Source organism: Neltuma alba, unplaced genomic scaffold (genome assembly GCF_004799145.2).
Source record: "Neltuma alba isolate B1F8T4 unplaced genomic scaffold, ASM479914v2 tig00011771_pilon, whole genome shotgun sequence".
NCBI lineage: Eukaryota > Viridiplantae > Streptophyta > Magnoliopsida > Fabales > Fabaceae > Neltuma > Neltuma alba.
Genome location: NW_021636394.1, coordinates 15,366 through 42,483, shown reverse-complemented (window position 1 = coordinate 42,483; position 27,118 = coordinate 15,366). Strand labels below are relative to the sequence as shown.

At 31.9% G+C, this 27,118-nt stretch overlaps 1 protein-coding gene across 1 annotated transcript; it reads right to left on the bottom strand.

The window, feature by feature from the left end:
• Window positions 1–427: 427 nt before the first annotated feature.
• Window positions 428–27,067, bottom strand: LOC114717724 (endoribonuclease Dicer homolog 2). Its single transcript, XM_028902924.1, has 24 exons — window positions 27,063–27,067; window positions 23,551–23,556; window positions 11,659–11,709; window positions 11,401–11,578; window positions 11,040–11,153; window positions 10,577–10,711; window positions 10,059–10,143; window positions 9,873–9,937; window positions 8,465–8,605; window positions 8,092–8,220; window positions 7,877–8,006; window positions 7,674–7,770; window positions 7,067–7,262; window positions 6,824–6,984; window positions 6,407–6,625; window positions 6,063–6,277; window positions 5,675–5,946; window positions 5,181–5,581; window positions 4,977–5,080; window positions 4,490–4,671; window positions 3,675–3,884; window positions 1,844–2,254; window positions 1,114–1,392; window positions 428–778 (listed from the first exon to the last, which is right to left on the bottom strand). The coding sequence occupies exons 2-24, from the start codon at window positions 23,553–23,555 to the stop codon at window positions 431–433; spliced, it is 4,128 nt and encodes a 1,375-aa protein (XP_028758757.1). The 5' UTR covers window position 23,556; window positions 27,063–27,067; the 3' UTR covers window positions 428–430.
• Between the last annotated feature and the right edge of the window lie 51 nt (window positions 27,068–27,118).

Sequence of the window (27,118 nt, the reverse complement as noted above, 5' to 3'; positions counted from 1 at the left end):
TATTTTGTAAGGATTGTTCTATTTATATATGAAATTTTTCATTAATAATAAGATAAATAAATTAAGGATCAGAGATAGTATAATAAAACACTAAATGGCGACCAAAAACACACAGACCAAGTAGCTCATATTTGCCAGAAATTTTTATTCTTTCCAAAAGTACTCATAATTAAATAAAAAAAATACTCATAATTAAATAAAAGTGCCTTTAAAAAGATCATTTATTAAGGAACTACCCACAAAAGCAACCTATAAATTACTAAATCTCAAATCATGAATTTAATTTCACTGGATTTCACTTGCCACAGTTTATTTAAACGTCGCAAAAAGCAGTACATAAGGATCTATCAAAAATCAGAATTCCATAAATTATGAGACCTTGCTAGCTAGCCAAATCAGAATTCCATATTATATACCCTTCCTGGTTTCCTCATGCAGAATTGGTGTTCTTCAAGGACGTCAAAATTTCCTTGCAAGCTAGCTTTTTTGCTGTTTTCTTGTGGTCAGCTGTACAGGTTTCCTGATAAATTTTTCCATTAGCTAGAACCCTCATTGTGACACAAGTCAAGCCATTGTTTGCGGACAACAATGCCTTTTCCATTATATAATGTTGTTTACTGCAAAGTTCTTGCAACTCACGAACAGGATGAATCTGTACAGTATCAGGTGTGACCAAAGGTTCCAAGAGAGGCATGATGCTTCTGCGCACAATCTCTTTGTTGAATCCAGAGTCCACCATAATTGCTCCAGCCAGAGACTCTATGATGTCCCCAAGTACCTATCAATAGTAAGAATATTAGTTACAGGTAGTATAGGATCCCAAATACCTTTGCAACACTGGAAAAAAAAACAGATTGCATCTTAAAGGAACATGAGTTGTATGTTTGAAAAGCATTAATAGTAATCTAATCTTCTGGTCCTTAGCCACCAACATTACGAGTTCTGGATCCCAACATAAATTTGAACCACAAATTAGATCTTATATTAAGAACCAGAGGTAGTAATATTCGAATAGATGTACAAGAAACACTGCTGTGACAGTAATATGAATAAGCATACATTCAAAACCAGGACATTGCTTTAAGATCGATGAACTGAATAGTGATGGCTAACCTTGGGGAAATATGTCCTTGTCTCCCATCCATAAGTTGGTTCAGAAGACAGCTTTTCAAAATCCTTTATTGTAGCAACAATATCCCTATGTAATTCTTGAGAAGCATGGAGTATGTGTTTGTGTAAGTCAGCCTTAATGGCAGACCGAGCATAACAATCGTTATTTACAGAAGCTGACCTCATGTCAGTCAACAACCCTGGAGACAAGCCAGGATATTTATTGTACAGATGCTCAGTAACAAGAAAATCCAACACAGAATCCCCAAGAAATTCTAGTCGCTGCAGGGAAAATTTGTGTATATTAGTTAATAATTTTGAATAGCAAAGAAACAAAAAACGAGCAAAAATATAGTGACTACTAATCATGGGATACATCAAATCTTCCATAAGATAGGCTGATACTAAAGGAATGAGCCTGAAATTTTGCTATTCATAGATCCATAATCATACGCAAGTGTTTTCTTTTGGTATGATAAACTAATAATAATAGCTATCTCAGTTGTCGGAAGATGATGTTTGACTAGCATATTTAAGCGTCTCAAGCAGACTTTGGGAAACTTCAGTTCAGCCTCAGTTATCTTACGGTCAATTTCAAAGGAAAAGTTAGATCCAACCGTTCTATGAATAGCATGTTTCTGAGCCATACCAGCAAACAAAGTACACTTTCCAGTTTAGCTAAAAAGATACTGACATTAAAATCAAACAAAAAAATGCAGCACTTATGAGATACCTGATAACATGTTGGAATTTCTGGCAGCATGTACGAACCATGCGTCAGAGCTTCTACCAGGAGGGAACGGTCATTGAACGAATAGTTCAACAACGATTCCAGAAATCTGACATTTACAAGCTTCTCTGGATGTATAATTAAATTCGTCTTATTGGGTGTAATTTTAAAATCCACCTTAATTCCAACCCAATCCATAAACCTGAAAGCGGCTTTCTCTCCGCCAGTGCTAAGGAAAGCCCCAATCAAGGCTTCAACAACATCTGCGATGACTTTAGGTTTTATTTTTCTATTTCCATTAACATAAATCTTTGTCATATCAGATGCCAGCTCCTCTGTTAAAGAAACACATCCAGATCTATCTCCGGGTATAATCCATTTGTGTGGATCAAAAGGGGAGTTCCGTATGAAGCCCTGCAACAAAAAAGAATGAAAATTCTGAATTAAAAAAGAAAAGGAATCACTTTCAAAATACAAGTACATTTTTTTTTTTAATTCTTTCAAACGTGAACTCTGGTTTCAACTGAAAACTCAGATCGGCTCAAATAACTATCACTGAGCCAAAGCTTAATGGTGAAGCAAATACAGTTTTATGGTCAAGTGTGACTTAAGAAACTCAACAATTCAGAAGAGATGATATAATAACACTACCGTAACCAGCCTTGCAAAAAAATAATGGGGCTCTTCTGCCTGAGACCGAGGAATCAGAGTCACAGGCCTTTAACTAGGATAAAAAGTCTTAGTCCTGGGAAGGCTACCATAGCCTTTCATCAGGCGTATAGGAGCTAGGAATAGTCATGAATATTTAGCAAAAGATTAGGAAACAGGCTCCTGAGGGATGTTCCTGACTTGATAGCAAGTACTAGTTAAACAATGCAATTTAACCCCTCTAACAATTTAACCCGTCATCTTCACCTGATTTTTTTTTGTGTTAAAAAAAAAAAATCATCTAATGTCGAGTGATGGGATTGTATTAATGTTACTTGAATTGTATACTTGACGTATAGAATCATAGCTTTACGGTTTAACTATGATTTATTATGGAACTTAGGATTTAGAGTTCATCAAATAAGACATCGCAAAGATAATGGGATTAGGATTCTATTTTCTATTTAAAAATAAGGACCTCAAGGGTTTTAGCTTTGAATTCCTAATTCTAGTAGAATCGGATTCATTTCAGTTGGCCATGCTAGGCTTGCTTTGTATGCGATTGATTTCAGTATTCACATTGACATTTTATTAATTTGACCTTTTTTTTTAATATTAATCTCTACTCATGTTTTGTCCCATTTTCAGTAAGCTAATATAAAAGATAATCTGTCAACACAACTATATGCAAAGCAATCAACCACCAACCAAATATATCAAACCTTCTACTTTTATCAAACTGAAATAAAGCCGTGCATGAAATGTTGAGCCCCTTATTATTCTCCAATCACGTTGCACTAGAAGTTGTATTTTCCATTTGGTACCACTTCATAAATCGGGTAGTTAATTATGTCAAGAAAATAATATTTCCAGACCAGGATAGAAACCTTAAAGGTTAAAACCCAAAAAGGGAAATATTTACCCCTGTACGTGAAAAACAGTCAGAATCCTCTATAATCACTCTGTGAAGGATGCATTCAAAGAGACATGAAGAGAAAAATATGAATTAGTTTAATTATGAAATATGAGCCACTTACACAGCCAAATTATCTTGTGTCATTTTCTCCCTGAATGCACAAGTGCATGAATAATAAGGATCCAAAGTCATATGCGAAATACTGGTAGACAGTATTGTAAATGATAAGAATCAAAATAGAAAAGACAAAAGTTGGGAAAGGAAGAATACAGTAAGTCCACGGCTGCACCCAAGCTTCCTGAGGGCAGCATTAGAAATTATCTTGTCCTTCTTCACACTGAGTAGACCTTCGTGATAAGTTGGATAGATTTGATAAAGATACTGGCCAGCAGCATATTTGAGGAAAGAATCTCCAAGAGTTTCTAAGGATTCATAATGAAATGATTCTTGGCATTTTTTTGCAGTGATTGCTTCCAGGATCTACAATGCACAAAACAGATACCAATAGGACAAGGATATCATCAATAAAATTGAACGAAGACAACAAAGTAAGATATACAAGGGAAGTAATATTCCGTAATCATGGTACAATGAAAGCATGAGGAAAAGGTGAAGGTTGCCTTGAACATGCATTATATCTAATTCAAAACTTCTAAAACGACAATGTGGCAAACAGAATTATCCACCAAGCATCTTCAAGCAAATAAAATATACACCCATATGGAGAAGACCAAACACAAATAAACCAAAACAAAGATAGTTCACAAGATATGAAATTGATGAATGTGTACGACATCTTTTAGCAATCTAATTAAACTCATTGTGTATTGACTGGGACATGGTAAAAAAAAAAAAAAAAGGAGGCCAAAGTAGTTCTTTTACTTTGTTTATCCAGTGCCATAATTTTCCATTCAGTTGCCGTTAGAACAACTTATTTATAAAAAAATTAATGTAGACAAACATTCAGGTAGTTTATGAGTCTCAGCAGAAAGGCATGAAATCATCTTTCCTTGGAAAAAAACTGAAAATATAACTGTTCGAATCATATCATGATAATTTTTCACAGCAATAAAATAGCAGCTTACCTTGACTGTTGGGATATCATTTTGCATACACATTTTTTTCAAGTTGAACGCCACCAGCAATGACTCGAGCCGATGTATTATAGAGGGAATGAATGAGAATGAATATATTGTATTGATTGATATGGGTGACATGATAATAGAGCATAGCTCAGGAGGCAGTTCAACTGAACCCTTGTTTGATTCTGCAAAATATATATGCATATAGTAAATCAGCATCAGAGTATGACAAATGATATAAACACTGGCTTCAATTTGGGGTAAATTATAGTTATGATTTCACGGGCAAGAATAATTTCTTAGTCTGCAAAAATACTTTCATTATAAAGAAACCTTTTATGAAAAAGTTAAAATGTTGAAACTTTCTGAAAAAAGCTAAAAAAAAAGCTATGAATAGCTTTTGTACTTTTTTCATTGGCCAAAAGTTTGTTTTTGGGGATCCTCCTGCACAACTAACTTTTATGGGTAAGTCAAAGAACAAGATTCAAACCTCTTTCCTTCACTTGTCTACTTCTGTGAAGGTAATTTTGCACACGAAACATGCGTCTTGCATTATATAGTCGTTGGTGTCGAAAACGCAAATTGATTCCATGCCTGAGATTTAGGGTAAGGTATAAGATTATGTCTAAGTAAAAGAGCTGATGGGAAAAATCAACTTAAAAAGAACAAACATAGTCAACAAATATTAGCATACTTTTCTTTGAAGTATCTATTATATGTAGTAATTCTGCCATCACTGAGTCTTAGTGGAGAGTTTCCATCCAATTCCATTCTACCAGTGATGATATAGAAATGACCATTATGTGGAGTGTAGACCAATGAATTTTCTAGTTTGCAGGAGCAAACAGGAGCTTCTTTGGTCCATACGTTTGCAGCATGTTTGTTGCAACCTTCTTGAGATGAATATATAGAAGTAACAGAAGGCCAATCGATGATCAAAGGTCTCTGAGTTATGGTGGTGGCTGGAAGCAGAAGGTAATCAATCTCAAGATTATCTCCCAAATGGAGTTCATTTAAAATGGCTGTCAACTTGGCCATATTATGGCCCAGAAGAATTCCAAATACAGTGATTTGGAATCTTCTACACAAGAGAACCTGAAGAGAGAGAGAGAGAGAGAGATAACTACATTAACTTTTGTAACATTTATTATGATGACGGAAGCCGCAACAAGAGGACAAACATCATACCTCATTTAGGCCAAGATTTATTGTACCAATGTATCTGAATTTTACTATCAAGCCACCCTTATCAGTATGCATTGTATATTCCATGCCCCCAATTTCTAGGTCAAGTTCACATCTCATTGCAAGAACAACATCACGAACAGCAACATGATAATTGAATTCTTGCTTCAGCTCCATCAGATAGCAATGGTATAAAGTATTGACATCATGTGGAAAGCAGTTAACCAATTCAGATGGAACATAATGAGGTTGCTCCTCGTTATAAGGTTCATTCTCTGTGAGAATTAGATAAATTCCCAAACATTTACAACATAAAAATATAAGGAAAACTAAATTTCACTTTCAGTTATAAATTTTCTAGAATAACAATGAAAAGTAGGCATCATATTACCAAATTCTTCCATCAAATTTTTTTCCATAACGATATCAGGAACAAGATTATCTGTCAAAGCTCCATTTTTATGTAGTAGTTTACAGGCTTCAAGACAAGCAGTATTCTTTAAGGTTTTCTTGGAACCTTCTACGCAAACAGATGATATAGGGCAACTCTTAGGAAGAAGTAGCGTCCCAGTCTCTTTATCCCATCTAGGCATTGGTTTGAAGTACCTAGAAATAGATGAAAACCCAAATGTAGGATCAGCCATATCTAAGAGTCAAACACCAAATCTAAAAAATACTCCATAAAAATATGGAAACGCCTAAATTAGAGTTTAGGAAGATCAGCAATTAACTAACCCATCTGCAGGGAGCCGTGAACAATAAAGGTATATTAAACCAATACTAGAACTGAGATTCACAATCGCTCCAGTGCTTTCAACTTGATAAGTTTTCTTGTTGTCTATATCACTATCGAAGGGCTCACAAGGAAGGGAAGAATGACGCAAGCACTCCTTTCTCATAATTTCTCCAGTACTTAAGTACTTCTCCAATCGAGAACGCGTAGCCAAGTCCCCGCTGTATTGTAAAAATAAAACATGACATGAGAGCTATTCAGAGAAATTTTGCTCAACCAGAAAATCAAACCAAAACGTGCGTTATTAAAGGATCAGTAGAACATGTTTATTTGCAATTGTCTAGCTGTTACAGTCCCAAATAAACTTTTCGCATCTTGTCCAAATACTTGAGGATACTCAAAAAAAAAAAAAAAATTACCTTTCAACCATTAATATGTAATCAGAATTTTGAACTCTTGCTCGTCCTCGGGACTGAATGAAACTGCATACTGTGGCAGAGGGGTCAAATCTAATGACCAAATTACAACTTTGGACATCCAACCCCTCTTCTAGAATTGACGTAGCCACAATGATATTGACCTGCAAATTAAATACGTTGTATGAAATTAAATATAGTACTTTTTTATGACTATACAAATGATGGCACAGGTAACCATCATACCAAGCCCCTACGAAACTCTTCTATGATTTCATTTTGTTTTTTCCTTGTTTGATTTTGCAACCTTGAATTGTTTCCTGCTATGTACTTAGTCTTCCATCCATTATGTTTTGGGAGGAATTCTCTCAGAAGAGCTTCAAGAGCAATTGCAGTAATTATCCTCTCAACGAATATTATGCATCTCATATCATTGAAGCCCCTATTAATTGAATATTCATAGCAGACCAGTCAAAATCAACATCAATGGAATTACAAAACTACTATATACAATTAGAGATTAAAAATTAATCACATTCTATTAATTAACTACGTAATTGGAATTTCATAGGTTCTGTCACAATGTGAGAACACTAAGATCAAGTAAAACTCAACCAAACACGAGGAACAACATAAATAAACATACAGTAGCAAAGAACTAAAGATGTGGCCTAATTTTAATTTTTAAATGAAAGAACGAACGATAGAGATGATAAAAAATCATCCAAAAAAACTTTCACGTTTCAACAGGACATTGACCGAGAGAAAAACCCTCTGTCCATACATGAATATATGAGATTTCAAAACCACATTCAAATTCAACATATTTCATAAATAATCAATATAAGGGAACCTGTATTCAAGTAGACAGTCAGTAAGACAGAGAACTTTTGTGGTTAATAGGCCCACATCCACTTGTGACCTAATATCACCAACAGTATGTTGAGGACCTGAGCAAGAAAACATTTACAAAAATTTGATTGATAACAAGGAAAAGAATGTAAGCTAATGATTCATCGTAAATGTACTTATAGTCTCCAAGGCTAAAGTCACTACCAGTTGATATGAAAGTTGAAATAATGTCCAAAGCATGCAATGTAAATTTTCTAACAGTAGTCTGTCCAGAGGCATCCATACTTCCGTATGAAAATAATTCAGTTTCATTCGATGATAAGAATTCTGCAGCCTGCCACATAAAACAAACATATAGTGAAATGTTTCATGCAATCATGAACAGAAAAATGAAATCGGTGATAACTATGAGTACGTACCTTCAAAGCCAACAAAACACCTAACTCATCCAAGCAAAAAATTAAAGCTGAGAAAATCCTTGTTATTCTTTGGCATATAGACTCTGAGGCAGAACTAGTCAACTCTGACATTTCCACTGAGCATTCATACTAATGAAGAGCAAATCAACAGTCAACAACCTCAAGGAAGCAAATCAACAATCAAATGATCAAAATATCTATCAATGAAAGGTGTAAAACTGAATTTTGATTAGGTATTGGGTATAAGAACATGACAGGATTGTCGGAATTGCCAATTCCTTATCCATAATTTCAACCCAGAGGAATAATTTAATTCTATGTCGATATCAGGTAAGAGTACATATTGAAAGCTGGTGTTCTTGGAGGTTCTCACCTGTTTTTTCAGTAGCTGCAGTTTATCTGCCAAGCACCTGAATGAGTTAAATGGAATTCCAGTGTGCTTGTAGAATTTGAACTTTGGGGTGGATATTGGTATGAATTCCGCAAGGACAGATTCACTTGCACATGTATATACCTTCAATACAAATTATTAAATGTTCAAATAACAAAAAACCTGACAAAATAAAGTTTAACCTCAATGTAAGAGAGTACTAGAACCTGTTGTCTTAAGCTTTTTTTAATGAAAAAATCACTTTTTTTGTTTTAAAAAAATCACTTTTGAAAAATTTTAAATATTTGTTTAAGCTTTTAAAACTAATCAGAATATTATTTGAAAAAAAGCAGATTTCTGATTATTTTGAAAAAGTTACTTTGAATAACCTCTGAAAATAATCAGATACAATAATGACAGAGAATGCCATCAAAATACGGACATACATGGAGATAACAAAAAATTTAAAGATAACTAAATAATAAATAATTTTTCTATTAACAGAGATCCAAAGAGATATCATAAAATCTGAATCTGAAAATCACTAAAATAATATCTTACTATTGTAACCAAACACAGAATTTCTTTTTTAAAATAAAATCTCTAAATCACTTTTCGTAACATCTCTAATCTCTAAACCATCCAAAAATCACTTCTTCTTCTTCTTTTTAAGTTTAAACAAACAGGCCGTAGTCCTGCAAAAATATACTCTTCTAAATACATTGTCAAGTGATAACATCTTTCTAGCAATGTAAACGTTCCTGTACAAGTAGATATATAACAGCATAAATTTTTTGCATATAACAAGAAAGGAAAAAATTCAAACACAAACCCAAGCAACAATTCTATTTTGTATTTTAGTACCCATAGAACTCAAGATGTCAATTTACATCCGTGATAAAGAGACAGATGGGATGAGAAAAGAATTTAATGTTTATGGGAACAGACGTGGCAGAAATTGATAGGTGTAATTGAAGAAGTTGGAAAAGAAGGGACACATGAAGTTTGTCACAAGGGGAATCACGTAGAAGAAGAGGGAAGTTCCAAGATGGAAGTAAGTCAGACTCAGTCACCATGTAGAAAATAAAGAAAAAATGGAATTTAGAGGAAGCATGGTTAAGGTATTTTTAAGGCAGATGGTTTAGGAGATATCTAAAAGTCCTGAACTTCTATAACCTATCTTGTCATTTGCTTGTTCAGATTGCTTTACAATTGCCTAAAGTCTTTAATTTTTATGCTGGACAACATTGGACATTTTATCTAATTTTTCTCAGTAGTTCGGTTACTTTCATTCCAAAATTGTCAGTATCTACAAGGATAACATATTTCCTAGAGCAAAAAGACATACATTAAAGCTAGAAATTAAGAAAACAACTAAAAATTAAAAAATGGAGAAAAATAATGTAAAAACCTTAGAATGCATTAGGCTCTCAAGTTCAGCAATATTTTTCCACAGAGTCAATTCAGAATTCCCACCTAGTTAAAATATTAGAGGCGAACAAAAGGTAAATTTGACATTAGAAAATCATAGAAAGTGCTGAGTAGGAAAATACTGCCAATTCAATGAGATAATAGAACTTTCTTTGGGCCTACAAACCTTTCGATTTAATAGGAGATGCTGTCATCCCAAATATTCTGGGGAGCTCAGAACTATTAGATTGCAATTGAGGATGATAAAATTCCTGCATGAAATCAAATTTTCAAATTGCAAGGAATATAAGTTTTCCAAATGCCACAACCCCAAGTTGCAATGCACAATGAGATAGAAACTTGACCATAGATAAATGCATCGGCAATCAAACAAAATATCTTTTTATACAATTTGACAACAAAAAATATTTAATAGTACTGAACATCACTGACAATTATTCTCAGGTTTAATTAACTGAGAAATTTAGTGCTCTAGTAAAATTTTTTAAGGCAAGTGTCACGGATTAAATTAATGCAGCTATTCAATAGCATAACCACACAATACGGTTTAGCATTTATGATTACAAGTTACAGACTATTGCTACCAAAGAATAACCTATATACAAGTAAATTCTCACTGCAGGATTGTGATTATTGAAAGACTGAAAGACACGCCAGCAAAATAAAAACAGGGGAGGCACTTACAGTCATGATGCACGCATAAGGGTCTCTACCCCTAGCGTGATGGCATTCATCCATTATTAAGACCTTTATCATATTCAGTTTGAAAAAGCTATGCCTCAAGCCAGACAGCAATATTGCAGGAGTCATAACAAGTACCTGTACAATCAAAACCACTACTGTCGATAACCATATCTTACCTACGTAATATGCAAAGACAAATCAGACACATTGTGCTAAGAGTAACTAACAATAAATGGATACTGAGGGCAACTAATCCTCCAAATGGGGAAAATTACATATTTTGACTATTTGAATTCGTCTTTTGCATACAACAGCATACCCCTGTGCCAAGTAAAATGCTTGCCATGCTGCACATAGTCCATTTAGTATGCGGGCAGGACTATTTCGAGAGACAAGAGCAGACTGCTCATAGCCCAATTAGTAAGTTTTAATTTGATTCTAAGCAAATGTGGAAAATAATCACCTCGTGTTTCTGCATTTCTACTTTCCATGTTGTAGCATCCCAATAGTCGATTCCCATGTCTCCCCAGTACATTCCAACTTTCAAATCGGTGTGCATTTCCACAGCTTCAGCTTGCTGTCATTTCAGGAAGTGAGGAGTAAGTAAAACTTAGTCGGAAGAGCGTTTATCCGTTGTATAATTTCCCAATCAGCAATACTGGATGCGGGACTACAGTTTTGAACCATAGATTTAATGCTATTATTAGAAGTGCAAACAAAAGAGCGTTCTTGAAAATTGAAATTTTTAGTGGTCCCATGATAATGGAAGTCGATCAGAAAATGTAACTTCACGGAAGAAGAAAGAGAAAGAAAGATTTGCATACTTGTTTAACCAAGACAACATGCGGAACCAAAAATACCGCGACGAAAGGGGAAGGCTTGCGAAGAAGATATGCATAACTTCGAAGAAGCATGATCGCTATCAAAGTTTTGCCAGAACCAGTCTCCAAGTACACGATGGTGTTTTGACCGACGGCTTTCTCCAAAGCTTCCAACTGATAACTGCAGAAGACGAAGCAGAAACAGTTAACAAACAATTATAACGATATTAATCGACTCAATTGAAGAGAAGTATTAACTACCTTCTCGCAAATGGAAGAGGATCGGCTGAACCATCTATCTCCATGGCTTCTCTCTCCAATCGCAAATCGAAATCACAGAATGCAGGTCCTAAATCTGAAGAATCGAGGGTGAGCCAATGAGAGAAGGCAGAAGCCAAGCATAAAACAAAAAGCTCACAAACTACACTATAAATACTACACTCGCCAGTCACTCCTTCTTGAGCAAGTTAACTTTCAAACTAAGGAGGCCCCACAAGTCAGAGTAGTCCTTGGGGATTCCGGACGCAAGCGAATTTAGTTTTTCTCTGTCGCATAAACAGCTGTTTACGTCATAGCCTCTATAGTTTTTCTCCGGTCATTCTTTCGTATTCTGAAATCAAGTCCCAGACAAGCAGGTATTGGGCAGTAAAAGTAAACATACATAAAATATAAAAATATTCTTCCTTTTTAATACAGAATTGTATGATCCACCGAGGATAATCCAACAATTTGTGATCTAATATATACATATATATACTACCTCCGATCCTAATTATAAAAGCCAGTTGACTAATTTAAGGAGATTAAGGAAGTAAGTTGAGTTAGTTATTTGTCTTAAATAGATGTTGTCTTTCCTAAAATATCCTTGCTAATCAAGTGTATTGACTAGAACTATCATTGTTAGAAAGGTTATTTTGGAAAAAATGTATAAATATAAGTGACAAAGTGGAATGGAGTCTTATATTTATGACCAAAATAAAAGTCAAACAGGGTCTTATATTTAGGATCGGAGGTAGTATATCGTTAATAGAGTTAAAATATTTGAATAATATTTCATTATTTAATTAGACATACATAAATTTTTTCTTTTGCAACTATTATATAATAATGATTATTAAAAACATTTCTATATATTACCCAGAATCTAAAAATGAGGTGCGTTACATTATGGATCTGTGTATATATTTTGAGACAGACAAGGAATATCCCCCACTCACAATAATACATCTTTCAAAATACTTAAAATGGCAGAGTATTAGATCCTATTATCTAACTAGTGTGCTCCAAAATGATTGCGTGAATATTGTGACTTAGTAAAAATGTTATTATATATATGGATTAAAGTGTAAATTTGCTTCAGAAATTTTCATTCAAAAATGTTTGGGTAGATAATTTTTTTTATGGGCAAGTTTTTTCCTAAATGTTAAAAATCATAGCAATTTTGCTTTCTATCATTAAAAATATTAATGATTATGTCACTATTTTACCGGTCAACGTTAATATTTTAATAATAAGAGATAATATTGCTAGGATTTTAGACTTTCAGGTCAAATTTGTATCAAAAGAAACTCTCATATACCTAATATTCCTATATAAAAACTTTTTAAATATTTTGTACCTCAGTCTCATATATATGTATGTGTGTGATTGATTCTTGGGAAAATGGGGATTTATCCCAATTTGCCAACCAAGTATATTTGATGCAAGCTCAATATTGTTAAGTATTGTTTTAGTCTATTAAATAAGGTATTTTTAGCATATTTCACATTGATTAAAAAAATTTTAAATTGTATTAACTCGCTATTAAAATATAATAACTTTTCAATTGTATCTCTATTTGATATATATACTTTTAAAAGAAATAGCTATTTGTATTATAATAAATAAATGACAAAATAGTACATTCATACTAAAAATTTAATGAAATAGTTTATAAATAGGATTAAGAAAAATCTTTTCTCCACTTTATAAACACTTATAAACAGGATCAGAAAAATAGTCCTATCAGAATTTCAAGAAAAATGAAAGGGTAAGAACAATAATCGAAGAAAAAGGGTTATATTTTGTTGTGAATAGCTCTCGAGAAATGTGAGAGGGGTGATAGACAGATAAATGTACATGGAAATCCGAACCATGAATTGTTTTTAGAAAAATGTTTAAAATATCAATGTTTATATTTAGGAAGAATTACAATAAGGTTCTAAATAAAAAAAATAATTGAAAAATAAATTCTAGAAGTTGTCATTCTCATTATAAGACTTCTCATTATAGGTTGTTGAGGTTGTTATTTAGACTTTTTGATAATTATTTCTCTTCTATAAAACTTGATTGTAATTTTTCTTTATATTTATTAGAAATCAATTTTTAATGAATCAATTCTCTTTGATCGGAGTGCTAAGATAATTGACGATTGACGGGCAGTTAATTAATTGTGGATAGTTAATTGATTCATAATTGTTTTAAAAAAAAAAAAAAGAGCAATACTACTTCGGATTCATAATATAAGAATTTATTTGATTTTTATTTTGATAATAAATATAAGATTCCAATTCATCTTATCTCTTATATTTAATTTATTCATTTTTTCTTAACATGGTCCTTGTAATAATAATAGTTTTAACTAATATACTTGATTAGTAAGAATATTTTAAGAAAAACAATACATATTTATTTAAAAACTAACTAAATTAATTTATTTAATCTACTTAAATTAATTAATTAATTAACTAAACTAATTTACTTTATTTATTTAAATTAGTAAACTAACTAATTAAGTTAATTTAATTAATCTATTTAAATTAGTTAACTAATTTATACATTAAAGAAGACGTAGAATGTCACATTAAATAAATGCGAGGGAGACATATTTTTGTTGGAGAGACAAGTGACTCTACAAATTACCGAGGAGAGGGATACGGAATCTTTTGATGCTTGCTTTCTAGTTTTCCTTTCTCTTACTTGATGTCTAGTTTGTTTGAGACCAAAAAAAAATTGCCTAGTTTGCTCTTTTTTTTTGTCTCTTTTGTTATTTGTTCTTTTTTTTAATTTTCAACTAGATACTGCTGAACCCCATGCATTGCACAACTTGTCGAAGCAAGACTTTTTTTTATTAGAAGAATTAATTATTAAAATGTTTTACATTAGAAGAACTCACTATTAGTGCTTGTGTGTCAAATCAAAATGACATTTTGAAAAACTTCACTGGAGACAATATTTATTGTTCGGTTTGTTGGCTTTTTTTCTATGTCTAATACTAACACTTTCAAGTCCACAATATTTTTTACCTTTAATAGTGCCACATTCAATTGTTGGTAAATAAAACCCTACCCTTTCCATTAATTGTTTTTGGCTTTTGTTAATTGTCATTGCAAATGACACCATTACTAGAACTTGTCTTCTAGTTGCTTGAAATGGAAGCCTAGATTCTGATAGGTTAAGATCCCTTCTGTGAATTAATTCTTCTTCATCCTTACTTGTCCCACTTAATGTGATTGCTTTGATGAAATACCTTCCAAGTAAGGTAATTTGCAATTTTGTTTCATTACACAAATTGGTCAATATTTTTTAAAAGTATTATTGGAACGTCAACCTTTAACCATACACATGCGGCGGAATTCCTGAGTAATCACTATGTTCAGAAATTATGTTGTGTACATCTCTTGCCACATAGCCTCTTCTTCCTGTATTTTATTTATGGAATCCAAGCTGTAATATTGGACTACTTCTTCCTCCATCTCGAATGAAATGTAGTTATTTAGGCATTTCACTATTTCCATTGTTTCTATTGTGTGAAATATATTGAAAGTGTCTTATAAATAGGACCAGAGATTTAAAGCTTATAAATAGTACTAAAGAGAGTATATTTTAAGTATGTTTTTTCTTTCTACTTCCCAAAAGTTCTAACCTTAACTTGTTAAAAACCCAAGTCAATCAATATTTTTCTATTTATTTGTTTACTTGTTATTTTTTCCTCTTTCCATGAGTTTCACTTTTATCCTGTCAGAAAACGATTCAATCATTACTTTTTTGTTTACTTATTTACTTGTTAATTTATTTTCAAAAAACTAAAAACTAAATTACAGTAATTAATGTTATTTTGGGGAGTTCAAAGCTTGATTGCGTCATTCTTTTCAAAACGCCAATTGTTATCCTAGTTTCAAAATCTAAAATATTAATTTCAAGAGCACAATAGCATCTTTGGTAAAAACACTGATAACAATTAACAATCTGATTGAATCTATTATGAATATAATAATATCTTTTTGGATATCCATATATCTCCCATTATCTCCTATATTTTCTATAATCTCTAATATCTCTCATTATCTCTATATCCACAATTATCTCTTATTAATATGTAATCTGTAGATTCTATTAAAAGTGTAAAATTGTGCCTATAAATAGGGGCCATGTATAATGTATTGAGTACTCTTGAATGGAATGAGAAATACTCTTTCTTATTGATCCTCTCTTCCTCTGTATGATTCTTCTCTATTTTTTCTTTATTCGTAACACGTTATCAGCACAAACTTCTAACCAAGGTACATATGATATACTTTTCTACCCCATCATAATTTTAGAGCATCATTTTTATTATTTTTCTAGAGCATCATTTGCTCTGTTCAAATAAAAATACCTCGAGCATCATATATATGGTGTTTTAGAGTATCCGTATTCCTATTCAATTTATCTAGGATAATCTAAGCCATTATATAGAATTAAAAGGATTATCTACCGTTGTTTTAAATATCAGGTTCCATTGCTATAATTGGAGATTTTTTTTCCTCCTCTATTTCTTATTGACCTGACGTCACTATTTCGAAGGAACCCAAAGTTCCAATAGATACTAGCAGTATCCGTAAAGATTTACCATCTAAAGTTAAATGACCAGAAAACATATCATTCTAAATTTTCATCTCATTGTAATTAAATGGCTAGAAGCCATATAACTCAGATTTTTCATTCTTTTCAAATTAAATGGCTAAAAGCCATATGATTTTGATTTTCTATATTATAGTCAGAAGCTATACAACTTTGAGTTTTTATCTTATGGCTAGAAGCCATATATATATATATATGGGGTTAATTCTCTATTTTCTTAAATGACTTGAAATCATATATATTTGATATTTTATCTTATTAAATAACTAGAAGTATTTAGGTATAAATTTTCCATCTTATGGCTAGAAGCCATATATATTTGATTACTGTTATCTTATTAAATGGCTAGAAGCCATGTAATTTGAATTTTCTATTTTATGGCCAGAAGCCATATATATATAATTTTGTTTTATCTAATTAAATGGCTAGTTGCCATATAAATTTGATTTTTTATCTTACAGCCAGAAGCCAGAGATATTTAAATTTTTTTATCTCATTAAAAGGCTAAAAGCCATATAATTTGTATTTTCTATTTTATGGCCAGAAGCCATATATATTTAATTTTTCTTTATTTATATATATCATGTTGAATTTTCTATTTTATAGCCAGAAGCCATTTATATATATTTCATTTTTCTTTTATCTTATTAAATGGTTCGTATTCATATAATTTTGATTTTCTATCTTATGACTAGAAGTCATAAATATTTAATTTTGTTATTTTATTAATTGGTTTGAAGCCATATAACATCAAAGTTTTATCTTATGATCAGAAAACATATATCTTTAATTTTTTATTTTGAAATTAAATAGCTAAATGCCATGTATCTTTATTTTCTTTATTAAATGGCCTGAAGCCATATAGTTTTGATTATGAGAAGGATCATTATATGGTTTGTTTATAAAAGAAAAATTATGACAATTAGAATTATAAATAATGTAGCCCAGAAAACTAATAACTATATAGTGAAGGATGTATTGATAAAAGAGTTTATCTTTTCTCTTTATTTCATGTTACATTTAATTAATTTGAAATTCAAGTTTTATTTTTATCTTATTCTCATATATTTTTGACATTCAATTTGATATTTATTAATATTATAATTTTTTTATTACTAAATGGCTAGCAGCCATTACACTCATGTTATTGAATGACATGAAAATAATAAGTTATGATGTTTTTAAAGCCCTTAAGGCTTATGATTTAAATATGAAGTGACACAAATGATCTTTAAAAATATATATAATTTCCAATATAGAGACTTGAAGACTAATGACTTATAAATAGCCCTGAAGGCTTATGATTCAAATCTTCCTAACTATATAGTTTGATTTTAATCCTTATAGATTTTTTTTGTTGAATTTATAAATTTATGAATAAGTTTTGAAGCATTACATAATATATACAAAGAAATAAAGTTTTTGAATAACGAAATATCGAGAAAATATATATATATTGTTCAAAAAAAATAATTCATATTTTGAAAAAAAAAGTATAACAAAAAGTGAAGTATATCATATAGTGAAATAATAATATATTTTAGTTCTTGAAGAACAATATATAGCATTTTTTTTTTGAAGAACTATATGTAATCAAAAAATTGATATAGTTCCAGAAGGACTAATAATAAAAGATTGATATAGTTCCAGAAGAACTAATAGCAAAATGTTGATATAGTTCCTGAAGAACTAGTAACAAAATCGATATAGTTCTTGAATAACTAATATAGTTCCCCCCATTATTTTTGTGGGCAGAAAAGAAATTGATAATGAAAAATTATGACCCACAACATTTATATTAGAATATTTACTTATCAAAGGATCTTAAGGTGATAGCTCAATTGGATTGAAATCTATTATTATATATGAATCAGGAAGCATTTGGATTTCCAAGTTAAAGATGTGTTATTAGCTTACTATATATTATCCACTGTATTTGAAATACAAAAATAAGAAAAATATATTTACATGACTCACACTTGAGGGGGAGATTGTTGAAATACACGTGTGAATCATGTTGGATGGAATTTGTTATTATTAATATTAATGTCATTCCTTATATCTCATGTTCCTTTTGAAAAAAAAGCTCCAGAAAAACCAGTAGCGCTTAACCTTCCATAAGTGCACAGGTTTCTACCATTTGGGTAAAAGATAAAAACTAATGCTCTAGAAGAGCTATATTATAATTTATTATTCTGAAGATAAAATTCATAATTGATAACATATCCCTTATGGAATATTAAGGAGGAAAATAAATAATATAACATGATAACAAGAAGTTTACTAATAATTGAGAATAATTTTACAATAAACCAGAAGTTTATGCATTCATAGTTTGGCATGACCGGTTAGATTATCCCGGATTATAATGATGCAAAATATCATGAAAAATGTGTATTGTCATTTATTAAAGAACCGGAAGATTCTTTAAAAATGATATATGATTCAAGAATTTTTATGTGTTGTTTGTACTCAAAGAGAACATCACTAGCTATGCTCAAAATCGGATCGTACAGATTTATAATGTATCAACTTTATATATGGGCCCATTTAGACACCATGTGGACCAAAGTAATATTCTATAAGTAAAAGATGCATCTATAAAATGGTCACAAGTATTTATGATCAACTTGCAACCTGAAGTTTGCAAATATGTTCAGATAATTACATTAAGTACATAAGTTCTTGATTATGAAATCAATATGATTCTTGTTGAGATTGCTAGTGATTGTTCCTCACGTTGCTAATGATTATATGCTTAGTAAAAGCCTCCATAAGTAGCTAGATCAGAGTTTATGAGAACAGAATTCCTATTTGAGTATTCGAATGATTGATTTTATATATTTTTGCACATAAATACATCAAGCCAACAATGTATTGTGAATTCTCCTATTATAATTGGCTTTTGATCAGGAGCCAGACATTTTTCATCTTAGAATGTGCAATATTTATTATTCCATCGTAATAATGCACATAGATAGATATTAAAAGTAAGTTGGGATCAATGTTGGATAAGAACCTCCTTATTCTTGTTTGTCTCTAAATGAAACAAAATACTGTTTCTGAAGGAGATTTATGGATTCGGGAGACCTACATTGCATATTTCCAATATAAGGGGGAGAAAATGTATAGCTGGAAAAGAGAGCACATAGAATTCACTTTCACTATCAAATGTAGATCCTCAAATATAGTAGTATGAACTAGAAGTTCATAAAGTATTGCATTTATAAAACATTACTAATGTTTGCCAAATGCAATTACTGACCCAAATGAGAATTTTTAATTCTTATATTCCAGCTAAAAATGCTCCCATTCTTGAAGACATGCTAAAAGTATGAGATTATGATCGGTTCCAAAAGAAAAGAAAAAGGAGCAAATGATCATGATGATCATACTAAGGAGGCATGAATTGCAAAAGAAGTTAAGACATAACTCTTTGACCCCTGAAGAGGTTTAAGTGTTTGAAAACAATAAAGAGATCTCGATATATTATGTCATAAAAGAAAATAGGACTGATAAAGGAATAAAATTGTCGACAATAATTTGATTGATGATATCACATGATCAAGTGAGGATCTTATATATAAATCTGTTATGAGATACAGGCAGAAAAATAGTTGACCAACAGAAAAGAAAAGACACAACATTATAACAGGAGATTTGTGTATTTCTAACCCAAGCACCTGAAGTATAATAGGCATTTGTACAAGAAAAGAGAAATACAATCTTGTGGTGAATTAAAATTTTTATGTATCTTATCAATCTGGCAATTTGATAATTTATAAAAATATCTCATATGCGTCTAGAAAATACAGTTACTTACTATGTAGTGAAATTATATGTGAATCCCAGAAGGATTCAAATCCTTGTATAAATATAAACGATCCAATACATGAATAGATATAGATCATATGTATGAAATTCCTTTAAGGATTTAATCATTTAAATTTCTAGAAGCATACAATTATGTTCTCAAGAACACCATTGAAGTAAGTCTCTATATGAGATATATGTGGTTAATATCAACTGAAGGAATGATGTAAACTTATTCCAACTTGTCTGTTTGTGAAAAGATTCAAAATGAGTATGTTATCAGTACTATTTATAATGATAATATCAGAACTCCTGATGAGTTTTCAATAGTTGTGAATTACTTAAAGAAAAAAATTTGAAATGAAACCTTTCAGAAGAATACATATAGATAAATCACATCTATTATGTGGATGAGCAACATCTATTATATGTTTCATTAGTTGCAAGATCTTTAGATATAGATTAAAATCAATTTAGACCTTCAGAACGTAATAAATAAACACTTGATCCAGAAGTACCATATCTTAGTATCACTGAAGTATTTATATATCTAGCCATACAAAATCTGAAATATCGTTTGCCGATTAGCATGATATAGTTTTTTTTATCAACATGAAGATGTTGGAATGGAATTAAAAATATTCTTCTTTACTTTAAGGGTGCCATGGAGGTAATATTATTTTATTTGAAGGTACCCAAGACTAATCTTAATGGCTATATAGATAAAGTATTTTTGTTTAATCCTCATATCAAGAGATCATAGTATAATCTACGTGTGGGTAAACCATAAAAGGACTATTTTGTCTCATAATTTTCAGAAGATTATGAAATTCATATTTGACGTTTTTATCCCATTACAATATTTGGAAGGGTTGTTCGTTATATTAGACTTTACAGGCTCTAAGATGTCAACTGATGTTGCCAAAAGGGGGAGTTGATACACGTTGTACTCTTTTTTCCTTGTCTATGGTTTTGTCCCACTAGGTTTTCCTAGCAAGGTTTTCATAAGGCAGTATTGCATAGTGTATCAATGAATGATGTACTCTTTTTCTTTCCCTAGGTTTTTATCTCACAGGGTTTTTCCTAGTTGAAGTTTTTTTACGAGGCACATTCATATATATTGGACATCCAAGGGGGAGTGTTATGAATATAATAATATCTTTGTGGATGTCCATATATCTCCCATTATCTCCTATATTTCCTATAATCTCTAATATCTCCCATTATCTCTATATCCCACAATTATCTCCTATTATTATGTAATTTGTAGATTCTGTCAAAGGTGTAAAGCTGTGCCTATAAATAGGGGCCATGTATAATGTATTGAGTACTCTTGAATGGAATGAGAAATACTCTATTTCTTCTTTATTCATAACAGAATCAATATATTTTTTATTTGTTTACCTATTAATCTACTCTTAAAAACCAAATAGTGATAATTAATGTTGTCTTGGGGAGTTCTAGAGCTGAGAAAACGGGCCGAGCCCGTTTAGGCCCTGAAATTATGAGGGATGGGCTTGATATTTTTCTCTTAAAATGAGAAATAAGCCCTGGAGGGCCGAGGGCTTAAAAGGGCCGGCCTTGGAGGGCCGCGGGCCGGCCCTTTTATAATTTTTTTATATAATATTAATGTTATTAATTTTTTACATTGTTAATAATATTTCAAATATTTTGTTATTATTATCATTTTAAAATTAAATTTAGTTTTAGACAATAATTTATCCAATTAAATTTTTAAAAAATGGGTTAATTTGGACTTTAATAATGATTTGATTTATATTATATGCGTTAATACTTTTAAACTATATATATATATATATTTGATAATAGAATATTTTTATACTTATATAACTTGTGATTCTATAATTTGAATTAGAAATTCATGAGTTTCAACAACAATGTTTCTCACATTAAAGTAAAATAATAGTTAGATTGCAAAATTTAAAAATAAAATTCTTATAAAGAAGAAAAAATTGATATTTTGTTACGAAAGAGAAGCATACTTATGAAGAAAAATAATTAATTATAGTGATGATGAAGTTTCAAAAGATTAATGATAATGTTTATTTATTGCACAATTGCATTATAGATAAAACTTTTAGATGTTGTTATCTTGTTAATGAATGTTTTAGATGTTATGAATATTTATATATGATGATATTTTATATTTGTAACTTAATTTTATTTATATTTATGTCTTTTATTAATAATTTCATTGGTTTATTTTTATATTTTTATAAAAAAAATATGATAAATATAAAAAATAGTATTTTTTCTTAAACGGGCTAAAAGCCCGCGGGCCGGCCCTAGCCCTGTAGCTTAAGGGCCAGGCTTAGCAAATTGAGGTAGTTTTAAAATTTCAGCCCTGGAGGGCCGGCCCTTTTAAGCCCGCCAGCCCTGAAGGGCCGGCCCTGATTCCCAGCTCTAGTTCAAGGCTTGATTTGAGATTATTAAATTTACAATGTAGAGCGATTTTTATATATAAATATTACAATTTAATGATTATTTTAATTTAAATATATGTATAGTCTGATTTTGTTATATCTGCAAACTTTGAGGGGCATGTTTAAATCCTAAATTAAAATGCAATTATTAATTTGTAATATTTATACATCATCTTTATGCAAATCTCAAGAGTCTTTTTATTTGAAATTAAAAATTCAAATTTAAGAAGGTCATCGAGATTGATCTTCTTTCTATATTTACTTAATTAGTTTATATTATAAAATCCCCTTCCCTACATGTTAATTCAAGACTTGATTTCACTATTCCTATCAAAATGCTAATTTGGGAATAGTTTGTTCTTTAGTTTTTTGGTTGTCTTTCTTTTGGTGACCATGCTTAGTAAATTTATTCTTGATGCCAATTAAATTTCAGTAAAAAAACGATGAAGTTCAAACCTTCCTAATAATAAGCCTAGTCTAATCTCCCATCTACAAGCCCCACATAGTCTCAATCTTTGCAGTATGTTTATTTCTCATTATCATTTACTTCATTTGTCACTTATTATAAAAAATAATTATTAAAACCATGCAGTTTAAAATGTTAGTTAAATTTAATTAAAAGCAATAAATGTGCAAGATATATATATTTTGATCATATCCTAATTTGCAAAGAGAGTACATGAAAAATAATGAGTAAAAATTTAATACGAAAAAATAATAAGTAGCATATTTAACTGCGTAAAAGTAGAGAGGGTAAAACTAGAGAGACCGGTTTAAATTTTCAAACTTGTATTTGTGTATTTAAAGACAATATTATATCATGGAGAATGTACTGAAGGAATTAAAAGCTCCAGAAGAAACGATTAAGAGGATCTTGGGGTGCATTACAACTACGAAAACTCAGGTCCTATGGCATGGTGAAAAGATGGAAAAATTCAATCCCGCTAGAGGCCTAAGGCAAGGGGATCCAATCTCCCCATACCTCTTTGTCATTGGAATGGAAAAGCTCACACACCTCATTCTAGACAAAGTGAAAGAGAGAAAATGGAGAGGCATGAGTGTTGGCTGTTCAGGACCCAATATTTCCCATATGATGTTCGTCAATGACTTAGTGCTATTTGCTAAAGCAACAACTAACCAAATTGATGTCATTTTAGATTGTTTGCAAGATTTTGGCTTAATTTCAGGTCACAGGGTAAGCAGTGAAAAAACACAGATCTTCTTCTTTCCGAACGTTCCTAATCACTTGCGAAGAGATATTGCAGGAGAAGTGGTTTTAGACAGGTTGAAGATCTGGGACGTTACCTGGGAGCAGAAATATCGTTCCCCAGAAACCGAAGAACAAGATATACCAAAGTGGTGGAAAGAGTTAAAGGCAAGCTGAATAGATGGAAGGCGGAGAGTTTATCCTTAGCGGGGCGAATTACGCTGGTTAACTCGGTTACCAATACAATGGCCCTCTACACCATACAGCATGATAGATTACCAAAAGGGGTGACCGAGGAAATTGAGAGAATACAAAGAAATTTCATCTGGGGAGATACAGAAGGGAAGAAAAATTGGCACGCAATAGCTTGGACCACCTTATGCAATCCCAAAGACAAGGGCGGAGTTGGAATCAAATCCCTGAATTTAATGAATGATGCGCTGCTGCTGAAATTATTATGGAGAATGAAGTGCAAACCAGATGAGCTCTGGGTCCAAGTTTTAATGGGAAAATACCAGCGACAAAGTGAAACAGGAGACCAAATTACAGTGCTGACAGGGGACTCAAGACTGTAGAAGGAGCTTGTCAAACTCCAGGACACATTTAAAGCCAACGTGGTTATAGAAAATACAAATGAGGGAGTAAAGTTACGATGGAAGCTGAACGAGAACAGAATATTCTCCACGGCAAGTACCTATGGGGAATTAAGCAATAGCTCGAGGATGCAAGTCGAAGGCAACTGGAAGAAAATATGGAAGCTTAAGGTGCCGGAAAGAATAAGAGTTTTCATGTGGAGAATAAAACATGAACGAATTTTGACAAGAAGCTTGATGAGTAAATGGGATGACGGATCAAACCAGTGTCAGATTTGCCAAAATGCAACGGAAGATATACTACATGCGCTCAGGGACTGTCCGCGCGCTAAAATAATTTGGAAGAAACTAACACCGTGGTGTTGCAGGACTTGGTTAGATATTACGGATTGCAATCAATGGCTAATGGGAAACCTCAACTACAAAGGAAAGACAGAAGAAGAAAGCGCATGGCCGGAGCTGTTTGCAACGACAGCTTGGCACATATGGAAATGGAGAAATAGATATCTACACGAACCAGAGTGGGAAATGCCCAGAAATGCCAAGAAATATATTGCAGAGTATCTGGAATCTTATAGGACAAGACAAAACAAAAGTTTATGTGAGGGGGACAGGCACGCGCAAACGCTAATAAGATGGACACAACCGCATAATGGATGGTGCAAACTCAATTCAGATGGAGCAGGAACGAGGAAAGGAAGAACGGGGGATGGAGGACTTATAAGAGGAAGCGATGGGGAATGGCTAGGAGGTTTTTCATGCGGTCTAGAAGCATAGGACGCAACGACGGCAGAAGTGTGGGGAATCATAGAGGGACTTAAGCTTTGTTGGAACTTGGGATTTAGGAAGGTCCAGGTTGAGACTGATGCCAAGGAGATCATCAACCAAATCAGAGAGAAAGGAGGAATAGAAGGAGACAACTCTTTAACCAACATTCTGCAAGAGCTAATAAGGAGAGAATGACAACTTGAATTTAGTCATACTTATCGGGAAGGAAATCTCTGTGCTGACATGATGGCAAAGATGAGTCTATCCAGTCCACAACATTGGAGCATGTGGGAAGCCCCACCAAGTGGCATACTGAGAATCTTGCAGGAAGACGCAGAAGGAATTGGAGTGTCGACAGGCTCAAGACCCTAGAAACAGGGTCTCCTTGTATCAAAAAAAAAAAAAAAAGACAATATTATAGAGAAATTATTTCTTATAAAAAAAAAGGATATAGGGACTAACATTTATTTTTAAAATCCAAAAGTTGTCATCTCAAAAAAAATCTATCTTGAAAAATGAAGTAACTGTAAATCACTTTCCAGAACAATAAAACCAAGATACTCCAAATCACTTGATGGACTAATTTAGAAAACTATATTATTATAAAGACTTATACCCTCTTCAATAACTTGAAAAACTCCGGTAAAAACAAATCTTGAAAAACAAAGAGGACATAAATTACTTTTTAGGATTATGAAAACGAAGAGACCTTGAATTAGTTTATGAAATAATAATTCAGAAAATTAACTATATAATACACAGCTTGCATGCCTTTTAATATCTTCAAAAATGAACAGACCATAGATAACTTTAACTTTGTGAAATAGTGAAATAATGAAATAATGCAAAGACCTTGATAATTGCACAAGCTTTCACCCCTCGTCGTTCCATTTCGTTACTGGCAAAAAAAAAAAATCATGGAAAGCAAAGCTAATATATTTAATAAATGAATAAATTTCTTGATTGAGTAATTTAATAATTTAAAAACTGAACTTTGATCATTGAAAAGCTCGAGTAGTCACTATCTTTCTTTTATTTTTGGGAAGAAAAACTAATAATTATTGCACCATGATAATTATTAATAAAAACAAAGGGAAAACAATCAACTCAAAGAATGAAAAAGCCCTTTACCTGATTGCGATTGAGAATAAAATTGAAACACCTAACCTACTGACCACGCAACCAAACCAAACCAAAATAAATCTCAAAAGAGAGATGCATTCTTCCACTTCACTCCCCAGAGCAAAGAAGAAAGAAAACAGTCAACACCAAAAATCAACCAACGAAAAGAGAAAATGCACACACACTACACTTACAGATATTCCCACAATAGGAAGGAAAGAAAGCCCCCACAAACACTAGAAGAACAATCACAAAAAGGCAGACCCAGACCTGTGCATTTATAGTACCCAAAATCTATATAGGAGCATCGAGATAAGCACTCTCTGAAAACAAAGGGAAACGAAACGGCCAAAATAAATGAAAAGAAAACAATTAAAATAGATGCATGCATGAAGAATGATGGAATGACATGGATGGAGGAATGCGTTTTCCTGCTCAGCGGGAGATGAGCACTGATGCCTAATCTCCCAGTGCTCACCGTTTCATTAAGCAAAGAGCATAACTTATATATTCCCAAACCATGTTGCTTTTGCTGTGCTCTTGGGGAAAAAATTTTGTTGTGCCAGCCGTGACAAGAGAAAGAGAATTGACACACTTAGCACCATTGAAAATTAGAAAAAAGCTGAATTTTAGAAAAATAATGTAACACCTCACATAATTATATCCATATATGCGATAAATATTTCATTTAAAAGTCCATATGTATTTCTAACACTTTGGACAAGTTATAATTCCAAAATATTTCTGACATAACAACAAAAAAACTATTAAAATCTTATAGTCATGGCAAATATAAGTATAACATAGCATGTGCTTGAGGAGCACAAAAGCCTTCACGGCTCACTCTATTGGTGCCTTCCTTTGATTTCTACTAGATCTTTCGTCTAAAAATT